General features: G+C 52.1%; 2 protein-coding genes across 3 annotated transcripts in view; one reads left to right on the top strand and one right to left on the bottom strand.

Moving 5' to 3' along the window:
• Positions 1–707: 707 nt before the first annotated feature.
• Positions 708–3,507, bottom strand: LOC136529076 (actin-depolymerizing factor 10). Of its 2 annotated transcripts, none has more exons than XM_066522127.1 (3): positions 3,343–3,507; positions 2,826–3,094; positions 708–1,154 (listed from the first exon to the last, which is right to left on the bottom strand). In XM_066522127.1, exons 1-3 carry the CDS (start codon positions 3,376–3,378, stop codon positions 998–1,000), a joined length of 462 nt encoding a protein of 153 aa, XP_066378224.1. In that variant the 5' UTR covers positions 3,379–3,507; the 3' UTR covers positions 708–997. The 2 variants fall into 2 exon arrangements, with proteins under 2 accessions (XP_066378224.1, XP_066378228.1); XM_066522131.1 differs by lacking the exon at positions 3,343–3,507 and adding an exon at positions 3,198–3,332.
• Positions 3,508–3,704: 197 nt separating this feature from the next.
• The window catches only part of LOC136529066 (mitochondrial inner membrane protein OXA1-like), a 34,303-nt gene continuing 11,053 nt past the window's right edge, over positions 3,705–26,954 (top strand). The window contains exons 1-7 of the mRNA XM_066522121.1: positions 3,705–4,289; positions 4,388–4,478; positions 5,977–6,018; positions 6,129–6,187; positions 6,540–6,615; positions 6,697–6,828; positions 12,504–12,611. Of these exons, the coding sequence (XP_066378218.1) occupies positions 3,835–4,289; positions 4,388–4,478; positions 5,977–6,018; positions 6,129–6,187; positions 6,540–6,615; positions 6,697–6,828; positions 12,504–12,611 (963 nt within the window). The 5' untranslated portion in view covers positions 3,705–3,834. The remainder of the gene's footprint in view (positions 4,290–4,387; positions 4,479–5,976; positions 6,019–6,128; positions 6,188–6,539; positions 6,616–6,696; positions 6,829–12,503; positions 12,612–26,954) is intronic.

Genomic DNA, 26,954 nt, shown 5'->3' with positions numbered 1-26,954 from the left:
CCAGAAACTTAAATAGGAAAAATCGTCTACAAAAAGTAAAGAAGAGTCACCTAAAATCTGGTTTGGGTAACAAAGGGTAGATTGATGTTTCCTTTATTTCCCACGTCACGTGCTCCTAGCCGGACAGGGATAAATTTCTGTGGACGATGGGTCCAAGCTATCGCTCGTGCGCCCTGGTCCAGACGTCTGCGGAGGAGTTGCATGAACACAGGTACGAGACTCGGTTTCGGGACGTGCGTTGGATGGTTCGAAGAAATTTTGGAGGAATTTGTGGTCGGGTTTAAGGACACGCGAACGGGGTCAATGGCGAATTGGAGTTTTTGGGCGTGCGCACGATTGGACGAAAGTCCTTCAAATTTTTTAGGTGTAACAGATAACAGATTAACCTTCGGCGAATTGTTTTCTCCATATTGGTCTTCACGATATTAGCCTGATCATTGGCCTTCGCTATGTATTGGTCCCGGGCACATGGGTATTCAGAACTTCTTGGTTTTCGTCAATTATTGAATTTCATTGGCTATCAATCATCGCAAATCATTATTTCTCTACAATAGGATAAGCACAGGTATCAACAACCTCTGCTTTCATAATCTTTGCATTTCGCGTTTAGTAAATTTTCAGGGTTTCTTTCATTTCAAGGCTGTTATTTAAATTTCCATGCTCCAAAGTCCAAAGAAACAACCTGTATTTCGCAGTAATGCGAAAACTAACAATTCCTTATCTTTGGAATTTTTAAGTTTCATTAATCCATAATATCCATTCATCGCAGCAACATATAGATACTACATAGACAATTATATGTAAAACAAGGACAGGTTCCACATCATATTAGAGGGAACCTATCTAGTTAGACAAACATCACAGAGGTCCTATACCTCCAAAAAGAAAGGAAGAAAGAGAAAAGCATTGCAAGCTCGGGTGTGATCAGCAGCCTACTTCTACATCATGCCTCAGATTAGCGACCCCCGTGCTGCATTTTGGTTGCTCGCTAGTCAAATCAGGTTCTGTTAGCACGGCCCCTGAGAACTTCCAGATCCATGTCATCAGGGTCAGTGGCTTGGATCTCAAAGTGCACCCCATCAAGCTCATGACGGAATTGGTTCCTTGACACGGCATATATGGTCTTGGCACGGATGCGAGAATCTGAAGGCGACCTGCACAGAAAGGAGGCACCGTTAACACGAGCGAGTGTGCTATAAGAATTTAGTTGGGAAATGATGATTCCATCATATATCACTTATTAGTACTCAGTCATACTGTGAAACGAAAGTTCAGTTGGACAACATGAGAAATATATGACTGCTATACAATACAACTAATCTCTCCTTGGCACTCCACGAATTCAAAGCATACCTTTACTTACTGAAAACAACAAACATGAACTGCTGTGTTTGTTAAGCTGGAAGTGCCTTTTTCCAATCCGTACCTATTCAACTGTCCAAGCAAAGAGTGCCATTTTGCAACGAGTCTGCTCTCAGTACAACTGTGCACTGGAAGCTTAAGATGCTAGTTCCATGAGGTTGAAACATGCTATAACTACATTCTAACCACATTGGACAGATCATGATAACATGATCTCACAAATTTAGAACACGTATGCCTGTTCGCTTGTTGATTTCAGCCGGGGCTTATCAGCCAGCCAGCAGTGTTTTCCTCTCACAACAAACTAGCACCAGCCGAGCTTATCAGCCCAGAAACCAATCAGCGAAGAGACCGACTGTCAGCCGCGATCAAGACTTAGCTCCAGTAAGGGTGTGTTTGGTTTGCGGGTTCAACTGGGATATCCCGGGTCCGTCCCAGATGATCTGCTGTTTGGTTTCAGAATCAGTGGGTTGGGTTCCCTCTGGATGCGGGTTCGATGGGTACCACCAAATCGAAGGAATCATCTCGACCCAGATGGACGTTGTTGCATCTCCGTTGGCAACCGCAGACGCGGGTTGCTCGGAGGCTTCTCCATCGCCGGCATGGGCGACCTCCGGCGCCCAGCGATGTCCGGATGCTTCGACCATGGCGCAGCTCCGTGCGACCTCCAACCCCCGGCCCCCGACCTCCGACGCGGGACAAGCCCCTGGCCCTTGGCCCTCGGTAGGCACGGCGGCGCAACGCGGGGCGAGCTTCGACCCCAGCCATGGCGGCACGACGAGCTCCGTCCATGGTGGCGCGGCGCGGGGCAGCTCCTCTGGCCACCGAATCTGGATGAGCAGCGGGTGACGGGGGCGGCTAGGGCAGGCGAGCGCGGGCTCGGGGAGGTGGCAGCAGGGCGAGCGAGCTCGGAGCTCGAAGAGGTGGCGGCCATGGCGGGCGAGCTCTGGCTCGGGGAGGTGGCTGCCATGGCGGGGCAGGGCTGCGCGGTGCAGGGCGCGCCGGGGCAGCCGGGCAGGGCGGTGCGACGGGAGGTGGAAGAAAAGGGAGGAGTCACTGATAGCTAGGTCCCACACAGATAGCTACTAACGGAGTTAACAGTACCATCCATCCCAACCCATTTCATCTCTCGTACCAAACAGAAAACTGGAACGGTTCCAACCCTCAAACCAAACATGAGATGGGTTCATCCCATCCCAGAAAACTGGGTTCATCCCAACCCAAACCACTTGGTCTCCAAACCAAACACATGCTAAACCTGTGTTGTTGTGTGTTTAGCCACAGGGCTAAAAATTGGAGACATCCTTCTCAAGTCTCGACGGAACCACTCACGACTAGTAATGCGTAGCAGTAATACATGAACAGAGCATATGGCCATTGGATATATCAATTCAGAACATTGCTCATTCAGCAAATTAGATGAGCAGACAAGAAAAAGAAGAGGCTGCAAAGAAAGCACAAACCAGGAGATGAAGAAGATCTTGCTTTTCCTGCAGTTGTCGTCGCTGACGAAATCCAGGTCGTAGACGGCGTACCGGCAGTCATCGGCCGGCAGCGACGCCGTGAAGTCGTCGTAGCTCTCCCCGGGCGCACCGGTCTTCTCGACGACGATCTCCTCCGTCCTGTCGTCGATCTTGAAGATCACGTACCGGTGGACCTTCCTCCGCTTCAGCTCCATGAACGCGCTCTTGCTCCGTTCCGGCACGTCGATCCACGCCGGGGAACCGCCTCCCTGAACAAAAGCAACCAAGAAGAACCATCCCCGTAAGCCCAACACGCTTGCCCAGGTCGGAGTACTGATGAAAGTAATAAGCTAGCGAAAGGAAGCAAACGACCATTGCCGCGAACCCAAGAACCTCCATGGACGGTCGAACGGACGGTCTGATCAGAAGCTATGTATGCTACCTGAAGCGCGAGCAAGGAAAGCAGGGGCGGGGCCGCGGGGGTTAATAGGAGAGGAGATGAGGCATGGGGACTCACCCATGGCAACGCGGCGGCCGCCGTAACCTTGTCCATGTGGCCGCCACGATCCCGGTCTTCCGGCGCGGTGGTGCCGATCCGAGGGCGGCGGAGGAGGGGGATCCGGCCCAAGGAGATGGGGTACGATTATTTTAGCTTTTCTCGCAGAGTTGGAATCGAGGAAGGGCATTGATGGGATCATGGGATCCGTGCGCGGCGGCCCGCCGCGTCCACTCAAGTCTCGCTTTCATCTCCGTCAGCGTGTACTCACGCGCGCCGTCCATCTCCCATCCCAAAGGCAGATCCGGAATGGGCCTAAAAGCCCACTGTTTAGTGACAAGGCCGGCCTAACTAATCCTCCCAAAGACCAAACGCCAAACGGCCCATCACTGAGCCCATGCTTGTTGGACCCGCTGACGCTTCGGGCCGTCGCTCTCCCGCGCCGTCGTCGTCGTCACAGCCAGCCGGCCCCGCGTCGCCCCGCACCGCGCGCCGCCACGCACCAGCCGAGCCATGGCGTTCGCCGCGCGGAGGAGCATCGCCACCCGGCTGTCTCACCATCTCACCCGCCACCTCCATCCCTGCGTTCCACACGCGCTTACCTCCCACTCCCTTGACGAGCAGGCGAGCCCCTCGCCGCCGCTCCCGCTCCCGCCACTTCACGCCCCGCTCCAGCAACGTTCTATAGCGGCCCAAACCCTAGGCTTTCTCCCTTTCTCGCTCCACCTCGCGGGACCAACGCGCCGCAGCTTCTCGTCCTCGGCCCCCGCCCCCGACCCCAACCTCGAGGCCGCACCAGCCGCCGAGGTCGATGCCGCGGGCGTCCTTGCAGATGCAGCGGAGGCGGCGGCGTCAGTGCCGGCGCCGTTCCCGGGGGAGGTAGCCGCCGCGGCTGCCGACTCGTTCCCCCCGGTTGCCGCACTTCAGCACATGATCGACGCCATCCATACCTTTACCGGGCTGAACTGGTGAGCTTTGAGGATTTATCTGTAAGGTTCGGGATCTGCTCACTTGGGTCGTCTGCTTGATGAGCTACCTCTTGGCCTCTTCTATGGTGTGTGGCCAGGTGGGTGTGCATCGCACTGACAACGCTTATTATCCGGAGCGCCACGATCCCGTTGCTTGTGAACCAGTTGAAGGCCACGACGAAGCTAAGAGTAAAGTGCCCCTAATGCGATTCTGCTAAGCTCGTTGTTGCCTGTTTGCTCAATTTAGTGTTATGTGTGGCTCAAAACCTTCTCGTGAATCCATTTTGGAGGATGGTTCTAATGTTAGAAACATGAAGTTCTGTTATTTACAAGCCAAAATGCTTTTCAAACACCCATGGGCACAACTGTTGTTCTTGTGCTATGCGAATGGTTAGTGTTACCCTCATCAATTCTGCACAAGGGATTTGCAGTGTGCAAGCTATTGGTCCACCTTGCGGCATCAAGACTTTTATGTGCTTCTCAGTTACTCTAATATATAAAATCTTATGCATAGTGGTAGAGCATTTGTGCTCAAAATGACTCTGCAACTAAAGTTTGACTGTGTTTTCATCAAATAACAGAACCTAGCTATGCTGCATGTGAGTTGTGTCATTCAGGAAAGAGCAACCTCTGTATTGCCTACAGGACCAACACATAAGATAAGCAGCTGAGCATGTAGCTGGACAGTTGCTTGTGCTCAACGGTCTTGGTTCAAAGACTAGACCCAAGCACCATGCTCTTTTCGAATGCTCATGGGTTCTTAGATTTTTGGATTTTTGATAGTTGATATACTTATCACTACGTGTCGAAGAAAAAGAAGTACTTACTAGTTACTGCTGTGTATTGCTCCTTGGTTCTCATGTATGTGATTCCGCACTTGCTGCCACTCAAAAAGCCTAACTTTGGTTAGCTATATACAAATAAGGCTGTGTTTATTGAAAAAAAAATGTATGACCACGTTTTTTTTTAATGTATGACCACGGTATTTTCTGTAATTATTTTTTGTAGCATTAATATTGGACAAATGCCAAAGGGCACCTAGCTCAAACGGTTAGGTGATCCAGCGGCACTCCTCAGGTCCTGGGTTCGACTCCCCGTGGGAGCGGATTTCAGGCTGAGGTTAAAAAAATCCCCTCGCCCGTCCCCATGTGCCAAAGCGCAGTGGAAGGCTCCGGCCCGGTTCTCACAGGGTTACGGCGCCTCCTGCGTCAGGATGGGGGCGGGGGTTCGAGGGTTTTCTCGATCTGTGTGAGAAGATCCTTCTTCTTAACGGAAAACCCGGGGGCCGTCATAACCCCCCGTAGGTCGAGTTAATATTGGACAAATAAAAAAATTATATCTTGGTGGCGTTTGATTCATGATGAGAAATAACTGTGAATTGATTGGAACTCTATTTAAATAATGGATAGGATGTCCAATTTCTGATTTAGCGTGTTATAAGTGGTGAAGTCAAAATTCAAATACCTTGTTTTTAAAAATGGTGCCCTGGTTCCAATTCCAGGATTCTTGCAGCAAGCTTGACTTATTTGCATAGATGGTATTCCAGAAGTCATTTGTACAATTTTTCTTTTGATCACTGTATTTGTCTCCTTTTCTTATGTTATATGCGCAATGAGCTTCATACTTCCTTCATAATGTTCCAACTACCAGATGATTCTTTGCTTCTTTCAAACTTATATTTTTGCAGGCAATAAATCCAGAGATGGAAGCCATTAAAGACCAGATGGATGTGAGACCTTGTTCTTAGCTTATCCATATTATACTATATATACCAGCTGACTATTGTCAGTCAAGCGCATCTTGTGGCTAGCTTTAACCTTTCAAGTTTATATCCTGTAGAGTATGGATCCAAAATCAGCACAGGAGGGACAAGCTAAAATGAAAGCGCTGTTCAAAAAGTATGTGATCTTTAGTAGGCTATTAGTTTTATTATTTTAGTGGCGATGTTATTTTCTCATTAATATACTCTCTTCATAAACTCAATATCTGTTAAATAACCTTTTCTTGCTAATGCATTCTGTTCGCTATTTTTCTTTCCTTTTGCGAATGACTAGGTTTTAAATGTGGGCGAGCTCACTTCCTAGTCTATTGCTCATATTATGCACTTTTCATTGAATTGCATGATGAAACAATCAAACACTGAAGCTTGTAATATACCTTTTTCCTTCATTGTTGTGTGTCATGCATTTGAAATATTGCTCTTTGCTCCAGTTTCTCCAACTTATTTTGTTTTTTCTGCCTCCCCCTTAGACATGGTGTTAGTCCACTTACTCCAATGAAAGGACTCCTGATCCAAGGGCCAATGTTCATGAGCTTTTACTTTGCTGTGAGTTTTTTTTTTCATCCACTCAATTCTTTCTTGCACCTTGCTTTCTTTAGTGGTATTTTAATGCACTACCAACTGTAGATATCAAACATGGTTGAGAAAGTACCTTCATTCAAAGGAGGTGGAGCATTGTGGTTTACTGACCTGACGACTCCAGATTCTCTTTACCTCTTGCCTGTGTTAACAGGACTGACCTTCTTGGCCACAGTGGAGGTGTGCACTTTGTCTTGATTCAGTTTTATGATTGCCCTTTTGGCATTGTGCATTTAATTTGCTCTACCTCTATTTCATTCTTGTATGCTTATTTCTTTACTGTCAAGGGCGTCAGGCCCTAGGGTAGCAGGACCTCGGCTACGGAGTTCGTAGCCGTCGGCCGTCTTCTCCGGCGAGGGTGAGTTCCCTGCCGCAGGCTTGAGAGATTTTAGGAGAGAGATATATTTGAGAAATCTGATATTGCTTATCCTTTCCTGAGTTCACGTACATGCTTAAATAACCTTGGATGCTAACCGACTAGAGCTACAATTCCTAACCAACTTGGACTCTTCCTATTTTAACCATAACCGACTCAATCTTTCTATTCTTAGTCACGCGTCGTCCTTGCAGACTCCTCTGCTCAGCCAGAGGCCGCAGCCTGGGCACCAGCGTCGCCCGGCCCGACTCCCGCGCGGGCAGCGCGCTCTGCTGCGCGACGGACGTCGCGAGCCCTATGGCGCCTCACGTACTGGCGCCCGTACATGACATCTCTCCCCCCCTCGAGATGCAGCTCGTCCTCGAGCTGGAATGTTGGAAACTTGGCGAGGAACGCATCAACATCTTCCCAAGTCGCGGAGGCAGCCGTCTCGCCTTTCCACTGGATCAAGACTTGGCGTACACCACGGTCCAAGCGGGTCCGGACAGCACGCGCAGGCTCTAGGATCACGGCACCATGGTGGAGGACTGGTAGTGGTGGAGGAGCCGTTGGAGGAGGTCCGTGAAACTTCTTGAGGACACCGACATGGAACACATCGTGAATGCGAGCGCCGGCCGGCAAGTCGAGGCGGACGGCGACGTTGTTGATGATCTCGGTGATGCAATACGGTCCGTAGTATCTGGGCTTCAGCTTGCCGGTGCTAGAGTCGGGCAGGGAGGCGACCGGCCGGTGTCTGAGGCGAAGAAGGACCCAATCGCCCACCGCGTATGTGACGTCGCGGTGCGTCCGGTCGTAGTGGTGCTTCTGGACCTGCTGCGCCTGTTCGAGGCGATGACGCACATCCGCCAAGAACTCGTCACGGTCAGTGATGGTGCGGGCAACAGCCACCACCCTGGTGTCCCCCGGCTCATAGGACCGGATCGACGGAGGGTCACACCCGTACACAACCCGGAACGGTGTGTCCTGGAGAGAGCTTTGGTAGGCGGTGTTGAAGACGTACTCCGCCCATGGAAGCCATTGAAGCCATTGGCGCGGCCGATCGCCCGTGAGGCAGCGCAGGTACATGGTGATGACGCGGTTGGCCGCTTCGGACTGCCCGTCGGACTGTGGGTGGAACGCCGATGTCATGTGCAGCTTGGTGCCCATCAACCGCATCAGCTCGCGCCAGAACTTGGAAGTGAAGACTGGGTCGCGGTCAGACACCAAGGACTGCGGCACTCCATGTAGACGAACGATGTCGGCGAAGAAGGCCTGTGCCACGGACTCAGCCGAGTAGGGGTGGGACAGCGCGATGAAATGGCCGTACTTGCTGAATCGATCCACCACGGTCAGGATGACCGACTTGCCGCGAACTCGAGGAAGTGCTTCAATGAAATCAAGCGACACATCCGTCTAGACCCCCTGCGGCACAGGCAGAGGAAGCAGCAGCCCCGCCGGATGCAAATGCTCAGACTTATAGCGCTGACAAGTGGCGCACCTCCTGACAAACTCCTGCACAACTTGTTTCATATTAGGAAAATGGAAATTCCGGCGTAGTCGATGCAGCGTGCGCTGTACTCCCTCATGGCCCTCAGCATGGACGGCCTCCAAGATCTCATGTAGCAACGGGGAGGCCGGCGGAATGTACAAGCGTCCCGCGTACTGCAGCATGCCGTCGACGATAGCCCAAGGGGCTGTGCGTATGCCTGCCAGCACGTCATCCCGGATGGCGACAATGGCCGGTTCCGCGAGCTGGGCGTGGCGAAGATGGTCGACGAAGTCGAACCGGGGCGCTGAGAGAGCCAGAATAGCGCTCTCTTCCGAAGTGTCGCGGCGGGAGAGAGCGTCTGCCACCACGTTCGTCGTCCCGGGCTTATATTCGACGGTAAAGTCGAAGCCCAAGAGCTTGCCCACCCAATGATGCTGCGGAATCGTCGCCAACCGCTGATCAAGCAGATACTTGAGGCTGTAATGATCTGTCTTGACGATGAAGGAGCGCCCCCACAGGTACGGTCGCCAGTGCCGGACCGCATGGACAAGGCCGATGAGCTCACGCTCGTAGGCGGCCAGTGCACGGTGGCGAGGAGCGATGGCCCGGCTGAAGAATGCGATTGGGTGTCCGGCCTGGACCAGCACCGCCCCAAAACCATGGGACGAGGCGTCGCACTCGACGACAAACAGCTTGGAGAAGTCCGGCATTGCGAGAACAGGAGCCGAGGTGACCGCGTCTTTGAGAGCTTCGAACGCCGCGGTCGCTGCGTCGGTCCAGGCGAAACCGTCCTTTTTGAGGAGGGCGGTGAGCGGGGCGGCCACAGTGCCGTAGTTGTGGACGAACTTGCGGTAATAACCCGCCAAGCCGAGGAACCCACGCACCGCACGCACCGAGCGCGGAGTGGGCCAGTCGCGGATGGCCTGCACCTTGGCCGGATCCATGGCGACGCCGTCCTTGGAGATGGTGTGGCCGAGGTAGGAGACCGACGCCGCGCCGAACACACACTTTTTGCGGTTGAGAAAGAGCTGGTGGCGACGAAGCTCAGAGAGAACGGCGCGGAGGTGCCGCAGGTGGTCTGCCCATGTCGCACTGTATATCAAAATATCGTCAAAAAACACAAGGACGAAACGGCGAAGAAACGGCCGCAGGACGTCATTCATCAATGCCTGAAACGTTGCCGGGGCGTTGCAAAGCCCAAATGGCATCACCAGAAACTCGTACAGGCCATCATGGGTGTGGAACGCCGTCATGTGCACGTCTTCAGCCCGCATCCGCACCTGATGGTACCCCGACCGCAAGTCGAGTTTGGAGAAGAAGTGGGCGCCGTGTAGCTCGTCGAGGAGCTCATCGACGACGGGGACCGGGAACGCGTCCTTGACGGTGAGCGCGTTTAAGGCACGGTAGTCGACGCAGAAGCGCCATGATCCATCCGGCTTCTTGACGAGGAGGACCGGTGAGGAGAACGCCGAATCGTTGCGGCGGACGATGCCCTGCTCCAGCATCGACGCACATTGACGCTCCAACTCGTCTTTGTGCGCCGCAGGGTACCGATAGGGCCGGACCGCCACTGGTGTCGCGCCCGGCTTGAGGGTGATGCGGTGGTCGTGGGCGCGCTTCGGAGGGAGGCCCTGGGGCTCGGCGAAGGCTACCCCAAAAGCCCCTAGGAGCGCGTCCAGCAGGGGCTCCCCAGCGGCCGTGGCGTCGTTGGTGATCGTGGGACTCGCCGTCGTGGCGCCTAAGGACGGAGGCGCGGTTGTCGGGACGCCAGACCAGCAGACGGAACGCCCCTGGTGCTGGAACTGCAGGGTGCGTGCCGCGACGTCCCAAACGACGGGGCCCAAGGTGGCGAGCCACTGTGTCCCGAGGACGAGGTCGAAGCCCGCCAACGGCATGACGTAAAGGTCGACGTGGAACGTCACGCCGTCGATGGTGATGGAGGCGTCGCGGAGGACCCCTGGGCAGGCGATCCGTTCGCCGTTAGCCACCCGAGCCGTGAGCCGGGGCTGAGACCGAACGGACAGCCCGGAGCGGCGTGCTGCATCTTCGCCGATGAAGTTGTGGGTGGAGCCTGTGTCGAGCAGCGCGACGAGAGTAGTGGCGCCTACCGCGGCATGGACTTGCATCGTGTCGCAACCCGGTAAACCTGCCACCGCATGCAGGGAGAAAACCGGGGCCTCCAGTGCCGAATCGGCGTCCTCCTTGCCGGCGTCGGATAACTCGACTCCCCCGATGAAGAAGAGGCGCCGGCAGATGCGGTTGTGACCCCGGAAGTACTTCTCGTCGCAGTTGAAACACAGCCCAAGGCGGCGTCGTTCATCCTGTTCCGCCACCGAGAGTCGTTTCACTGGGGCCCCTTCTGTACGGCCTGGTGGTTGCGCCGTCTTGTCAGCAGGGGCGGGCAGGGCCGGGCGTGGGGCTGGTGCTGGCAGCAGGCCGCGCGGAGCAGCCCGGGCAGGGGCCGGTGCCGGCCGGTCGAGCTCCATCAACTCCACTTGGCGTGCCAGGCTCATGGCGGCCGCGAGCGACTGCGGGTTATGAATCCGCACCGCGTGGCTCAGCGGCGGTAGGAGTCCTCCCATGAAGAGCTGTACCCGCTGGACTTCCTCCAGTGGCCCGGCGCGTGGAAGAAGGGCCTGGAAGCGATTCTGGTACTCTTCAACGGAGCCCGTGTGCCTGCACTCAGAGAGCTCGAACAGCGGCGCTGAGCGCAGGGGCGGCCCAAAGCGCAGGTGGAGGAGGTCCTTGAAGCGGCTCCACCGGGGAGTGCCCTCGTCCTCCTGGACTTGGATGTACCACAATTGGGCGACGTCCTCCAGATTATATGAAGCCATCCAGACTTTCTCCTCCTCCATGATGCGTTGCTGATGGAAGTACGACTCGCATCGATTGACGAAGATCAGCGGATCGGTCTTGCCATCGTAGCGTGGAAAATCCAGCTTTTGAAATCGCGGCGGCCGGTCGTTGTGGTGCTGTCCATCATCGCCCGGTCCCGTACCCGACGATGAGGCGGACTTCTCCTTGTCCTTCTTCAGCGTCGCGACGTCATCCTGCAGGGAGGTGATCGTGCTGGAGAGGCCCGCGATCAGCTTGGCGAGGTCGGCGTTGGATGGTTCCGCCATGAGGGTTGGCGGCGCAGCGGCTGGAGATGAGGTTGCGGGTGCAGATGGCGCAGGCGCAACGGCTAGGGCTGGTGCGGCTGTAGGTGGATCAGCGGAGCGGGAAGAGGAGGATCGTGACCGTGATACCAGGTTGTCAAGGGCGTCAGGCCCTAGGGTAGCAGGACCTCGGCTACGGAGTTCGTAGCCGTCGGCCATCTTCTCCGGCGAGGGTGAGTTCCCTGCCGCAGGCTTGAGAGATTTTAGGAGAGAGATATATTTGAGAAATCTGATATTGCTTATCCTTTCCTGAGTTCACGTACATGCTTAAATAACCTTGGATGCTAACCGACTAGAGCTACAATTCCTAACCAACTTGGACTCTTCCTATTTTAACCATAACCGACTCAATCTTTCTATTCTTAGTCACGCGTCGTCCTTGCAGACTCCTCTACTCAGCCAGAGGCCGCAGCCTGGGCACCAGCGTCGCCCGGCCCGACTCCCGCGCGGGCAGCGCGCTCTGCTGCACGACGGACGTCGCGAGCCCTATGGCGCCTCACGTACTGGCGCCCGTACATGACATTTACTGGAATAAAACTACCTCCGCCTATAAAATGGAAGTCCACACAAGCAGTCATTGATGGTCCTATATTCAATTATTCATGTCACGCATGTTTTTTTAATCTGGACCTGAATTTACCACCATCTGGTCCCCATAAGCATTTATGCATTCGCTTATTAAACTCACCCAGGTAACTACACTGTGCTTGTCCATGGATCTAGTAAACTATTCTGCTCGTGCACAAATTTTCTTATACTTTCGACCTAGTTTTTCTACCTGAATCATCTGCTCTTTTCTATTTCTGTTTATTGATTCTGCAGTCAAACTGAATAAAAAATTATGCTATTGCAGCTTAACTTGCAAGAAGGAATGGAGGGAAATCCTATGGCCGGTAAAATGAAGTACTTTTCTAGAGGAATGGCTGTTTTGACAGTCCCATTTACAATGAATTTTGCTAAGGTATGACAATATTGCTACACGCTGATATTTTTTTGGTATCTTTACATTAATGAATCTTATTTGAGATGACTCAATGAATCGCATTACCGGTAATGTGTTGACAACCAATATTGGAATACTTAAGGAATATGTTGCCATTAAAAATCTGAAGTGACAGATACTTGGGTAGACATGCCCCATCCCAAATGTTATGCAGTTCGAGCATTCAAATTTTGTCCCAAAAAGAATGCAATCCTAGGTAGGTAGGAGCTATCTTTAAAGCCATGCATGCAACATTTTTGTTGGACTTTATTTCCTTTGGAATTCGCATGCAACATTAGTTACCTAGGCTAACAAGCCTTCCAATGCATGGGAATGAGTAGAGATTAGGAGCATGCATCATTTCACTGTCAACTAATCTGTCTGAGAATTTCTAGGATTGTATTCCTCATGGGACAGAGAGATATTTTTAGCATATTCCCTGTGAAGTTTGTTAGACCTATGGTTTCATAGGTTTAAATTCTTTGAATGTTAAAAGGTTTACTATATGTATTATGGCTGAGAAGAAAATGTGTTGATAAATTAAATGACTATAGGACAAGTTGTCTAGTGCAAGGTAATATTACATAGCATATTTTTTAAAATGTAGATAGGGGACACCGTATTCGTGTAATATAATATGAAAATACTCCCAGTTTTGACTTTTACATGTAGAAGTATTTTTTACAGAAAACTAATGTGTAATATTGAGCATAAATTACCATAGAAAATTATCTTAGCCTGACGCCTATTCCAATTTTATTTGTGAATCCATCATGTGATGTTACTACTAATTAAACTACCACCACAATATCAGCCACAATCTTTATATACTGCCCTGAACCACCGCCTATGCAGCATGGATACGGATACGGATATGTGTGTCGGTATCTGGCTGATACGGATACGTCATTTTTTGTTTAAAAAAACTAATGCGTTGCATTGTGGATACGTTTTAGTATTTTTTTTCTAAAAAATAAGTCAGATGTAGCGTGAATACATGAAAGATCTTAGGTTTATTGAGACAGAGAAACAGAGATCAGCCATCAGCTCTAGGCACTGGAGAGCCTCTCCGCGTACTGATCTAACAGGGACACATCAGCAAGGAGCAGCAGCAGTTGTTTGCCGCTGAGAGCCACCGCAGCCACGTCAGGAGGGGAAGAAAAATCAGGAGGGAGAAAAATCAAGAAGAAAGAGTCATCACTGGCAACACCAGGGAAGACTTACCGCTGGCTGGTGCTGCAGGCACGTGCACGAGTGTGTGGGAATGGCTGCCACCTCCTGGACCACCACCTTCATGCCTCCACCGCAGGGGGGGGGGGGGGGGTATGTGATATCCAGATCATTTTGGAATTTGGCCCATAGTGGCCCATGTTCATGTTAATGAGATGTTGTTGAGGGTTTAGTCCCACTTTGGTTGTTTAGGGTGGGTTAGACCAACATATAAGACTTCTAGAGTCCATCCCCACCATCCCCGGGTTAATCCTTTTATGCGAAGCAAGGACGAAAGCGTAAGTGGTATGGTGGTAGGTGTGGTTCATTCAACGTGCAGAGTGGATCTGAGCCGTTTGGACTCTAGAACGTTACAATGGGTGAGCAAGAGAAGAAAATAGAAGGGCTGGAGGAGAAGGGGAGGAGCTCGCCATGGCTCGTCAATGACTCGTCACCGGCAGGTGATGGTGGTGGTGGTGCTCTCTGGACTCTGGTTGCTGCTGCAGGCGTCGTTGATGGATAAGTCTCATGTGTGGCTGGTCTTTGTGGGGCTATGATGCTCACATGGTCATGGTCCTTGTGGCTGTTTTTCTGTTTTTAGGACAGCATCTTAGACTAGAGGACAGCATCTTAGAGGACAGCATCTTAGACTAGAGGACAGCATCTTAGCTAGGACAGCATATTAGCATCTTAGACTAGCATCTTAGACTAGCATCTTGGCATATGCTTGGCTGGCTAGCAGCCTATAAATATGTAACCCCAACCCCTTGGGTTGGTATGGCATTTGTGTGAGCTTGTGTGAGAAATAGACAAGAAAATTGCCCCAACTCCTAGTGTCATCCTCTCTCGATGAGAGTAAGAATTCTCCTACTACCAAGAGTGAGAATTCAGCGACTAACAAGTGGTATCAGAGCCGTATTATCCTGTAGCCTGAGCATCTCTTGCTCATCTTCTCTCCCAGCCCCACAACAGCCCCAGCTGTTGGCAGCAGCAGCTCCTCCGGCCGCTCCTGTTCACTCCTCTCCCAGCTCGTCTGAAGCAGCCCTCTCCCCACGCAGCAGCCCCCCGGTAGCGCGTCATGTCCGCAGGGCAGTCTCAGCGCTCGGTCGCCTCGAGCACGCGGCGTCGGCAGGAGGCCGAACTTGCCGCGGCAGAGGAACGCGAGCGAGCGGCGGCAGAGACCGCTGCGGCGGCGGCAAGGGCGTCGAGGCTAGCAGCGGCGGAGCTGGCAGCAGCCAGAGCGGAGGCGGAAGCAGCGGCGGCGGCGAATGCAGCGCGTGCGGCGGCGGCGGAGGTCGAGGCTCTGCGCGGCAGCATCGGCAGCTCCATTTCCGCTGACGACACCGCCGACGCGGACCTCGAGCTGCTAGAGAGGGAGGCAGCGCGAGCGCGGGCGGCGCAGTGGACAGCCGCGCACGTCCACGAGCGTGGCGGCAGCCCAGACAGGCGCGGACGCGCTGGCGGCGCTCCTGGAGGAGGCGCGCACGGCGGTGGCGCTCCTGGGGCAGCCGCGCACGCCCACGAGCGCGGCGGCAGCCCAGACAGGCGCGGACGCGCCGGTGGCGCTCTTGGAGGAGGCGCGCACGACGGCGGCGCTCCTGCAGGAGGCGCGCACGGCAACGGTGGCGGACGGGTCGATGGAGAGCGCGGCCTTCACAGGCAGCGTGGCTCTCTCTCCCCGGATCGGTACCGACGGGTCGATGGAGAGCGTGGCCTTCACAGGCAGCGTGGCTCTCTCTCCCCGGATCGGTACCGTGGTTACCACGGGCTCCAGGCTGTTGTCAGGGACGTCGGTCCCGGCGGTGGGTGGCCTACCCTCACCAAGACCAACTACGTCGAGTGGGCTGCGGTGATGAGGGTAAAGCTCCAGGTGCGGCACATGTGGGAGGCAGTCCGGTACGGCGACGTCGACTACGACCTAGATCGACGGGCGCTGGATGCTCTCATCGCTGCAGTCCCGCCCGAGATGCAGTTCTCGCTTACCAGCAAGCGGACTGCCAAGGAGGCTTGGGACGCCATCGCTGCGGCACGCATCGGCAGCGACCGCGCCCGCAAGTCCACACTGCAGGCACTTCGCAAGGAGTGGGAGAACCTGGCTTTCAAGCCAGGTGAGGACGTTGATGACTTTGCTCTCCGTCTCAACACTCTGTTGCAGAAGATGGTGCAGTTCGGCGACGACACCTACGGCGAGGAGAGAGCTGTCGAAAAGCTCTTCCGCTGCGTCCCCGAGAAGTACAAGCAGATGGCTCGCTCGATCGAGTCGCTGCTGGATCTCTCCACGATGTCGATCGAGGAGGCGATAGGTCGCCTCAAGGTCGTCGATAGTGATGAGCCACAGTCCCTCTCAGGGCCCATCACCACTGGCGGGAAGCTCCTTCTCACTCGGGAGCAGTGGCTTGCCAGCCAGGGTGACCGGAGGAAGGGGGAGCCTTCTTCCGCGACAGGCGGCCGCAAGCGTGGCAAGCCACGTAAGGCGCGCAGAGACGCCCAGGCCGGGGCGCGAGGACGTGCCGAGGGTGATGCTCGCGGAGGCGCCCAGGGCGGCGCCGCCGGCAGGCACAAGCCGGCACGAGACGACGCCTGCCGCAACTGCGGCCAACTTGGCCATTGGGCCAAGGACTGTCGACAGCCACGACGCGGCCAGGCCCACGTCGCACAGGCGGAGGAGGAGGAGCCGGCTCTGTTCATGGCACATGCCAGCATCGAGCTACCTCCAGCGGCACCGGCCGCAGCGGCTCTCCTCCACCTTGACGAGCCAAAAGCACACGCCCTCCTCGGCGACAGCTCCGGCAACGACAAGACTGACGGGTGGTGCCTCGACACCGGCGCCACCCATCACATGACCGGTCGACGGGAGTTCTTCACCGAGCTTGACTCTAGCGTCCGAGGCTCCGTCAAGTTTGGGGATGCCTCCGGCGTGGAGATCAAGGGCGTCGGCTCCATCATCTTCACCGCCGTGTCTGGTGAGCACAGGCTGCTCACCGGAGTCTACTACATCCCCGCGTTGAGGAACTCCATCATCAGCTTGGGACAGCTGGATGAGAACGGTTCGCGCGTGGTGGTTGAGGACGGAGTCATGAGGATTTGGGATCGTCGTCGTCGCCTTCTTGCCAAGGTATCCAGAAGCGCAAATCGACTATACGTCCTTAACGTGCAGGTGGCACAACCCCTCTGTCTCGCTGCTCGTCGGGACGACGAGGCGTGGCAGTGGCACGAGCGTTTCGGGCACCTTCACTTTGAGGCCCTGAAGCGGCTCAGTGCCACAGAGATGGTGCGAGGCCTGCCGTGCCTCGACCATGTGGAGCAGCTCTGCGACGTCTGCGTGTTGACGAAGCAGAGGCGACTCCCCTTTCCCCAGCAGGCGAGCTTTCGAGCCAAGGAGAGGCTCGAGCTCGTGCACGGGGACTTGTGTGGCCCGGTGACACCGGCCACACCGGGAGGACGACGCTACTTCCTGCTGCTCGTCGACGACCTCTCCCGCTACATGTGGGTGATGGTCCTCGGCAGCAAGGGAGAGGCTGCGGACGCCATCAGACGCGCGCAGGCTTCTGCGGAGGCGGAGTGCGGCCGCAAGCTGCGCGTGCTGCGCACCGACAACGGCGGCGAATTCACGGCGGCTGAATTCGCGTCGTACTGCGCTGACGAGGGCATTCAGCGCCACTACTCCGCGCCGTACAGCCCGCAGCAGAACGGCGTCGTCGAGCGGCGCAACCAGACGGTTGTGGGGATGGCTCGGGCCCTCCTCAAGCAGAGGGGGATGCCGGCTGTCTTCTGGGGAGAGGCGGTGGTGACGGCCGTCTACATCCTCAACCGCTCGCCTACCAAGGCGCTCGACGGCAGGACGCCGTACGAGGCTTGGCATGGGCGCAAGCCGGCGGTCTCCCACTTGCGGGTCTTCGGCTGCCTCGCGTTCGCCAAGGAGCTTGGCCACATCAGCAAGCTCGACGACAGGAGCACTCCGGGAGTGTTCATCGGCTACGCGGAGGGCTCGAAGGCCTACCGCATCCTCGACCCGAAGACACAGCGTGTGCGCACGGCGCGCGACGTTGTGTTCGACGAAGGGCGAGGATGGGCGTGGGACAAGGCGGTGGACGATGGCTCGGCTCCGACTTACGACGACTTCACTGTCGAGTACGTCCACTTCGAGGGAGCTGGGGGAGTAGGCAGCTCTTCTTCGGCGAGCGCGTCTACCCCAGTCCCCGAGCCTCCACCGACCCCGGCGCCTGCTACTCCGATAGCTCCACGCTCTCCAGCCAGGACCTCGGCTGCGATGAGTTCTTCGCCGGCTTCACCACAGCCAGCAACGCCACGCACTCCAGCACCGACAGGCACCTCTCCGGGCACGTCTACTCCAACACCAGCTCGTGTCGAGCATAGCCCGGTTGAGCTCGCTACTCCGCTCTCTCACGACGAGGAGCGCATCGACGCGTACCACGACGGCGAGCCGTTGCGGTACCGTACGATGGAGAACCTTCTCGGCGACCAGTTGGTGCCGGGACTGGTGCCTCATGACCTGGAGGACCCGGAGGCGCAGTTGCACCTTGCGTGTGACGACGGCGAGCCTCGGTCGTTCGCAGAGGCCGAGAGACACGCGGCATGGCGCGCCGCGATGCAGTTGGAGATGGATGCGGTTGAGAAGAACCGCACCTGGGAGCTTGCTGACCTTCCTCGTGGTCATCGCGCGATCACCCTTAAGTGGGTGTACAAGCTGAAGAGGGATGAAGCCGGTGCCATCGTCAAGCACAAGGCTCGCTTGGTGGCACGAGGTTTCGTGCAGCAGGAGGGGGTCGACTTCGACGACGCCTTTGCTCCCGTGGCACGGATGGAGTCCGTGCGACTCCTCCTTGCGCTAGCTGCCCAGGAGGGCTGGCGTGTTCATCACATGGACGTCAAGTCGGCATTCCTTAACGGCGACTTGAAGGAGGAGGTCTACGTGCACCAGCCGCCGGGATTTGCGATCCCCGGCAAGGAGGGCAAGGTGCTCCGCCTGCGCAAGGCCCTCTATGGCTTGCGGCAGGCACCGAGGGCGTGGAATGCCAAGCTGGATTCCACGCTAAAGGGGATGGGCTTCGAGCAAAGCCCGCACGAGGCGGCCATCTACCGACGGGGCAATGGAGGTAATGCCCTGTTGGTGGGTGTCTACGTCGACGACTTGGTGATCACCGGCACCAAGGATGCGGAGGTGGCGGCATTCAAGGAAGAGATGAAGGCCACCTTCCAGATGAGTGACCTGGGGCCTCTCTCCTTCTACCTGGGAATCGAGGTACACCAGGATGACTCTGGGATCACGCTTCGACAGACCGCCTACGCCAAGCGCGTCGTTGAGCTAGCTGGGCTCACCGACTGCAACCCAGCTCTCACTCCGATGGAGGAGAGGCTGAAGCTGAGCCGCGACAGCACGACGGAGGAGGTGGACGCTACGCAGTACCGGCGTCTTGTGGGGAGCCTTCGCTACCTCGCCCACACACGGCCGGACTTGGCATTCTCCGTCGGCTACGTTAGTCGGTTCATGCAGCGACCGACGACGGAGCACCAGCAGGCTGTGAAGAGGATCATCCGCTACGTTGCGGGGACTCTCGACCACGGCCTCTACTACCCGAGGTGCCCTGGGGCGGCACACTTCGTCGGGTACAGCGACAGCGACCACGCCGGCGACATCGACACCAGCAAGAGCACGAGCGGGATCCTCTTCTTCCTCGGCAAGTGCCTCGTTAGCTGGCAGTCGGTCAAGCAGCAGGTGGTGGCCCTGTCCAGCTGCGAGGCCGAGTACATAGCGGCCTCCACCGCTTCGACTCAGGCGCTCTGGCTCGCTCGACTGCTTGGTGATCTCCTCGGCAGAGACACTAGAGCGGTGGAGCTCAGGGTGGACAGCAAGTCCGCTCTGGCCCTGGCAAAGAACCCCGTGTTCCACGAACGCAGCAAGCACATCCGGGTGAGGTACCACTTCATCCGAAGCTGTTTGGAGGAAGGGAGCATCAAGGCAAGCTACATCAACACCAAGGACCAGCTTGCGGACCTGCTCACCAAGCCCCTTGGGAGGATCAAGTTCCTTGAGCTCTGCTCCAGGACCGGGATGGTTCAACTCTCCCACAAGACGACGCACAAGACTTAGGGGGAGAATGATGGATAAGTCTCATGTGTGGCTGGTCTTTGTGGGGCTATGATGCTCACATGGTCATGGTCCTTGTGGCTGTTTTTCTGTTTTTAGGACAGCATCTTAGACTAGAGGACAGCATCTTAGAGGACAGCATCTTAGACTAGAGGACAGCATCTTAGCTAGGACAGCATATTAGCATCTTAGACTAGCATCTTAGACTAGCATCTTGGCATATGCTTGGCTGGCTAGCAGCCTATAAATATGTAACCCCAACCCCTTGGGTTGGTATGGCATTTGTGTGAGCTTGTGTGAGAAATAGACAAGAAAATTGCCCCAACTCCTAGTGTCATCCTCTCTCGATGAGAGTAAGAATTCTCCTACTACCAAGAGTGAGAATTCAGCGACTAACAGTCGTGACGTGTTGCGGCAGACATATTGGGTTAGGCAGAGTGGTGGCTCATAGCCGATGCTACCCTGCTGGTGCGCTGGGCATATCAGCGTGATGTATCTGGGAAGCCCTGAACTATGGACCAAGTATCCAGAATTATCTCATATTTGTTTTTTACGGATACTTTGCTGATACGTATCTGCCATGTATCCATGGATCCATATCTGATACAGGATACGAGGTACATGGACCGCTGCTATAGTGCCTGCTTGTTATGAACCCTAGTTCATTAGGTGTAAACACCATTAGGATGATAGCTGAGACTTGGGTTCTTCATTGTCTCCTTCCCTTGATACATCACTCTCCTTTATATAGAGAGGATTCCTTGACCGCTAAGGATGGTCCAATCAAACCCTAACAAATCATATCTAATCGAATCCCTGATTGATCCTAGATCTCTATTATAATGAGGAAGGGCTTTCACCCTGAAAGCATCTAGGCCCCTTGTTGGGTTTCGATGATTAATGACAATACAAGATTACTATAACTAACGTGTGTTTTGCAGAGGCAATTAAGTTAGGTCACGGTAATAGAGATCGATTGGGCAATCGAGGTGGTGATGCCCCTACAATGGAAATCGTTTCGGTTTTCAAAGGATGGACGACAAGGTTAAGTATGACTAGTTCTAAGTGTCAATTGGAGTTGGAGTGACACTTAGATTAGTTTAGGACTTTGTTTTTGGAGAGGTCAAGTGACCGGACGCTGAGAGGCAGCGTCCGGTCGACTCCAGTAAGGTTCCAGAGAAGGGAATCTGCGACCGGACGCGTCCAGTCAGTACTGACCAGACCCTGAGGGTTCAGCGTCCGGTCGAGTACAGTAAGGTTCCAGTAAGGGTTTAATGCGACCGGACGCGTCTGGTCAGTGGTGACCAGACCCTGCCAGCGTCCGGTCAACACATTTTCACTGGGATGCGGGTTGAACTGACCGGAGCGTCCAGTCACCCCGCAGAAGCTCATAACGGTTTGTTTTTCAGGCTGCCTTATAAATAGAAGCTCCACTCGTGTGTGGAGTTACTTTTGCTCATTCCAACAGCTGAGAAACACGTTTGTGATTGCCAAGAAGAGCAAGGTCCTAGTGAGGTGATTGAGATTCGTGAATCCAAGAGAGTAGCATCATTAGTGAATCAAGAGTAGACAAGTGTGCATCCATCTTCTCATTAGGCTTCGCGTGGTCAAGTGAGAGTTCGTGCTTGTTACTCTTGGTGATCGCCATCACCTAGACGGCTTGGTGGTGATTGGGAGTTTGGTGATCACCCGGCAGAGCTTGTGGGTGACCCAACTCAAGTTGTGAGCGGCTTTGGGTGATTCGCCGCGACGGAGTGTCGAAGAATCAACCCGTAGAGAGCACTTGATCCTTGCGCGGATCAAGGGGGAGCTACACCCTTGCGCGGGTGCTCCAACGAGGACTAGTGGGGAGTGGTGACTCTCCGATACCTCGGTAAAACATCGCCGCGTTCCTCTCTCTCTATTTACTTCGAGCAATTCAATACTTGTCTTTACATTCATAGAATTGCCATGCTAGAGTAAGGTTGGAACATAGGTTGCTAGTCCGTTGTGCGTTAATTTATTAGAAACACTTTTCTAGGCACAATAGGTTAATTGGGCTAACCGTAGGATTTGATTATTGCAAGAAAATTTAGAATTAGCCCATTTCAACCCCCCCCCCTCTTGTGCATCTTGATCTTTTCAATTGGTATCGGAGCCTCCTGCTCACGTTTTTAAGCTTAACCGCTTAGAGCAAGATGTCTTACGGGGATGGACCTCCTCATCTTTGAGGGAGATGACTTTCCATATTGGAAAATTTGCATGGAGACGTACTTAGAAGCTCTAGACGTTGGTATTCTTAGAGCCGCCTCACAAGGCTTCCCAAAACCTCGGAATACTACTAACCTATAAGGCGATGAGGTTAATTATGAAAAATAGAATGCAAAGGCTCGCAACACCATCTTTAGAGGCCTTTGCAAAGATGTGTTCAACCGCGTAAGGAACCACAAAGACGCCCATGCACTATGGTCAGACGTTTGTGCGCTCCATGAGGGAACCAAGAGTGAGCGTGAGGAACGCTATCATCTTGTGATTAAAAAGCTAAATTCATTTGAGATGCTTCCCAAAGAATGTGCTAATGAGATGTATTCATGTTTGAATGTTCTTGTAGAGGAAGTCAATGGGCTTAGACTTACTCAAATGTCACCATCCGACGTTGTGAGAAAGATCTTGAGTGTCCTCCCCATTGATAAATATGGGCATATTGTGACCGTGCTACATCAAGGTGATCTTTCCACCGCTACACCGACACAAATCTTGAGAAAGATCAATACTCATGAGATGTACATGCACATCACGCCAGATGGCTCATCCTCTAACAAGAAAGACAAAGACTTAGCATTCAAAGCTAGCCAAGAGAAGAGCAAGGTAAGACTTGAGTATGAAAGCTCAAGTGAAGATGAAGTTGATGATGAAAGTCTTGCTCTCATGGTGAAGAAGACCACCAAGATGCTAAAGAAGCTCAACAAGAGTGGCATCAAGTTCGATGGCAAGAAGAAGTTCTTCACAAGCTTAAGAAGAAAGCCTATCTCCAAGATGGATTGCTATAATTGTGGCGAACTTGGCCATCTCGCTCATCAATGCACAAAGCCCAAGAAAGACAAGTTTAAGAACAAGAACAAGGGCAAGAAAGATGACTCAAGCAATGAAGATGAAGATGAGAAGAAGAAGAACAAGCCATACAAGAAGAGATATGGCAAAAAGAGAGACTTCCACAAGAAGAGTGAAAAGGCCTACATCGTCGGTGATTAGCTCACGGACATTGATTCATCTAGTGGATCATCCGATGATAATAGTAACAATGAGAAGGTGGCCGCCATTGCTATTGATCCTTCATCTTCACCGTCACCATCGCCATCATCCTCTACACATCTATGCCTTATGGCCAAAGGTGAACGCAAAGTATCAAATGATGGTGATAGTAGTGATGATGAACATGCTAGTGATGATGATAGTGATAACGATAGCGATGATGATGATTCACCTTCATATGATGATCTTGTCAAAATATTAAGAAAATACACTAAGATCATTAGGAAAAGTAGAGCTAAAAATTAAAAGCTTGATGTTAAAAATGATTCACTTTTAGCAAAATGTGATACATTGAAAAAGGCTAATGATGAGCTTAGAGAAACTAATAATACTATATCATCCAAACTCAAGAAGCTCAAATCTTCTAAGAGCTTAAAGATAAACATGATAAACTTGAGTGGGTGCACAATGAGCTCATCACTAGCCACAACAAGCTAAAAGATGAGTATACAACTCTTAAGATCAATCATAATATTCTTGTTATTGCTCAAGAATTTTTACCAAATGAGCCACATGATGCTACTAACCATGTTGTTAAGATTGATATAGCTACATCATGTGATGATTTGATAAATAAGAGCATTGAGCAAGGATCTAGTGGCAAAGGCAAGCAAGTGGTTGAGTGCAATGACTATGATGAATATGTCAAGCTCAAGAACACAAATGAGAAGCTCATGAAAGATCTTGAAGAAATGAAAAGCCACAACACCATTATGCTAGAAACTCTTGATCATGATAAAGAGTTGATTCTTGAGAATGAGAAGCTCAAAGAAGAAAACAAGAAGCTCAAGGAAGAGAAGAAAGATGATGCTCTAAAGGAAGAAAATAAGAAGCTCAAGTTGGAGAAAAAGCTTCTCAACATTGGGTTGAGCAAGTTTACTAGAGGCAAGCACCTCCAAAGTGAGCTACTTATGAACACTGTCATGAAGATGGATAAAAGTGGCATTGGATATGTGACAAGTGTAGAGAAGAAGAAGGCTCAAGCTCAACAACAACAATCAAAGCCAAAGCCAAAGAGATGTTTTGAGTGTGGACAAGAAGGCTACTTTGCTCATGAGTGTCAAACTCCACCGCCACAACCCTTGCCCAAGCATGCTAGACCATTTGCCTTAAATGCTCACTACATGCTTAGAAAGGACTCTAGTGGAAAGATGAAAGTCATGTTCTTAGGACCTCCTAACAAGAATAGGCCTAAGAAGATTTGGGTGGCTAAGTCACTTGTTGAGAAGGTGAAGGGCCCTCAACAAGTTTGGATTCCTAAAGCTTGAATCTCTTGTGTGTAGGTGAACTACAAGACCGATGGAAGTCATTGGGTTATTGATATTGGTTGCACTCAACATATGACCGGTGAAACTCGTATGTTCACCTCACTAGATGAAGAGGTAGATGGACAAGAGAAAATTACATTTGGAGATAACTCAAAGGGCAAGGTTAAAGGATTGGGCAAAGTGGCAATATCAAATGATCATTCCATCTCCAATGTGCTATATGTTGCTTCATTGAGCTTTAATTTGCTATCCGTTGGACAATTGTGTGATCTTGGCTTTCAATGCTTGTTCACCGAGAATGAGGTTGTTGTATCCAAGGTAAATGACAATCAAGTGATATTCAATGGTTTTAGATACAACAACTTATATCTAGTGGACTTCACCTCCGAAGATGCAAATTTGAAGACTTTGTCTATTCACCAAAACAACACTTGGGTGGCTATGGCATAGAAGACTTGCTCATGTTGGGATGAGCTCACTCAAGAAGCTTATGAAGAATGATTTGGTGAGAGGGTTGAAGGATGTGAAGTTTGAAAAGGACAAGCTTTGTAGTGCATGTCAAGCCGGCAAGCAAGTTGCAAATACTCATCCAACCAAAGCTTTCATGTCAACCACAAGAGTGCTAGAACTCCTACACATGGATTTATTTGGACCAACAACATACAAGAGTTTGGGAGGGAATCTCTATTGTCTTGTGATTGTTGATGACTATTCAAGGTATACATGGTTATTCTTCCTTCATGACAAATCCGAAGTTGCATCTTGCTTCAAGAAGTTTGCCAAGAGAGCTCAAAATGAATTTGAAGTGAAGCTCAAGAAGATAAGAAGTGACAACGGAAAAGAATTTGACAACACAAATATTGAAGCTTATTGTGATGAAGTTGGGATCAAGCATGAAGTCTCCGCAACTTATACTCCTCAACAAAATGGTGTAGTTGAGAGGAAGAACCGGACTTTGATCACTCTTGCAAGGACAATGCTAGATGAGTACAACACCCATGAAGCTCTATGGGCAGAAACAATCAACACCGCATGCTATGCATCCAACCGTCTATTCCTTCAAAAGTTCCTTGGCAAGACACCTTATGAGTTGCTCAATGGGAAGAAGCCGGACGTCTCCTTCTTTAAGGTGTTTGGTTGCAAATGCTACATCTACAAGAAGCAGCAACACCTAGGGAAGTTCCAAAGATGTTGTGATATTGGTTTTCTTGTTGGTTACTCATCAAAGTTCAAAGCATATAGAGTATTTAATCATGCCACCGGCTTAGTTGAAGAAATATATGATGTGGAATTTGATGAATCTAATGGCTCCCAAGGAGCACATGAGAATCTTGATGATGTAGATGATGAACCATTGAGGGAGGCTATGAAGAATATTCCGGTTGGAGACATCAAATCAAAAGGATGATGAACATGATGTATAAGTCATTGATCAACCTTCTTCATCAAATGTGCCACAAGATGGTGAAAAAGATGGGAGAGTAGAAAATGAAGATACTCATATCTCCCATGAGCAAATGGTGGTATAAGCACAAGATGTTGATGCTCCACAACCTCCTTCTCAAATGGTCTAGAAGAAATACACCTCTCCTACAAGATCATCCACAAGATCTCATCATAGGGAGTCCATCAAAGGGTGTAATGACTCGATCTCAAAAACTTGCTTCATTTATTGCTCATCACTCTTTTGTCTCTTGCTATGAGCCTACTTAGGTAGAAGAAGCTCTTAAAGATCCAGATTGGATCAATGCCATGCATGAAGAGTTGAACAACTTCACTCGCAATGAAGTTTGGACTCTTGAAGAGCGACCAAAAGGTGCAAAAGTCATTGGAACAAAGTGGGTGTTCCGTAACAAGCAAGATGATCAAGGTATTATTGTGAGGAACAAGGCAAGACTAGTTGCAAAGGGGTTCTCTCAAGTTGAAGGTTTGGATTTTGGAGAGACCTTTGCACCGGTTGCAAGATTAGAAGCCATCCGTATCCTACTTGCATATGTATCACATCATGAAATGAAACTATATCAAATGGATGTGAAAAGTGCATTTTTAAATGGCTTTATTAATGAACTACTGTATGTTGATCAACCTCTCGGGTTTGAAGACCCTAGATGTCCTAATCATGTTTTTAGGTTGTCCAAGGCACTATATGGGCTTAAGCAAGCCCCAAGAGCTTGGTATGAGCGCCTTCGGGACTTCCTCATTGAGAAGGGCTTCACTATTAGGAAGGTCGACACCACACTATTCACCAAGAAGCTCGATGGGCATATCTTCATTTGTCAATTATATGTTGATGATATTATCTTTGGATCATCAAATGAAGACTCATGCAAAGAATTTGGTGAATTGATGTCGAAGGAGTTCGAGATGTCCATAATTGATGAGCTTACATTCTTTCTTAGCTTTCAAGTCAAGCAAATGAAAGAAGGCATCTTCATCTCTCAAGAG

Source organism: Miscanthus floridulus, chromosome 2 (genome assembly GCF_019320115.1).
Source record: "Miscanthus floridulus cultivar M001 chromosome 2, ASM1932011v1, whole genome shotgun sequence".
In the NCBI taxonomy this organism is placed as follows: Eukaryota; Viridiplantae; Streptophyta; class Magnoliopsida; order Poales; family Poaceae; genus Miscanthus; species Miscanthus floridulus.
Note: the sequence above shows the minus strand (reverse complement) of the source record. Positions and strands in the feature narration are given on the sequence as shown.

Coding starts and splice junctions, on each gene's coding strand:
- LOC136529076 (XM_066522127.1), bottom strand. CDS start 3,378: ATGGACAAGGTTACGGCGGCCGCCGCGTTGCCATGG. Junction 3,095..3,342: donor CGGCCGCCGCGTTGCCATGG/GTGAGTCCCCAT, acceptor GCTTTTGTTCAG/GGAGGCGGTTCCCCGGCGTG. Junction 1,155..2,825: donor AAGATCTTCTTCATCTCCTG/GTTTGTGCTTTC, acceptor CTTTCTGTGCAG/GTCGCCTTCAGATTCTCGCA.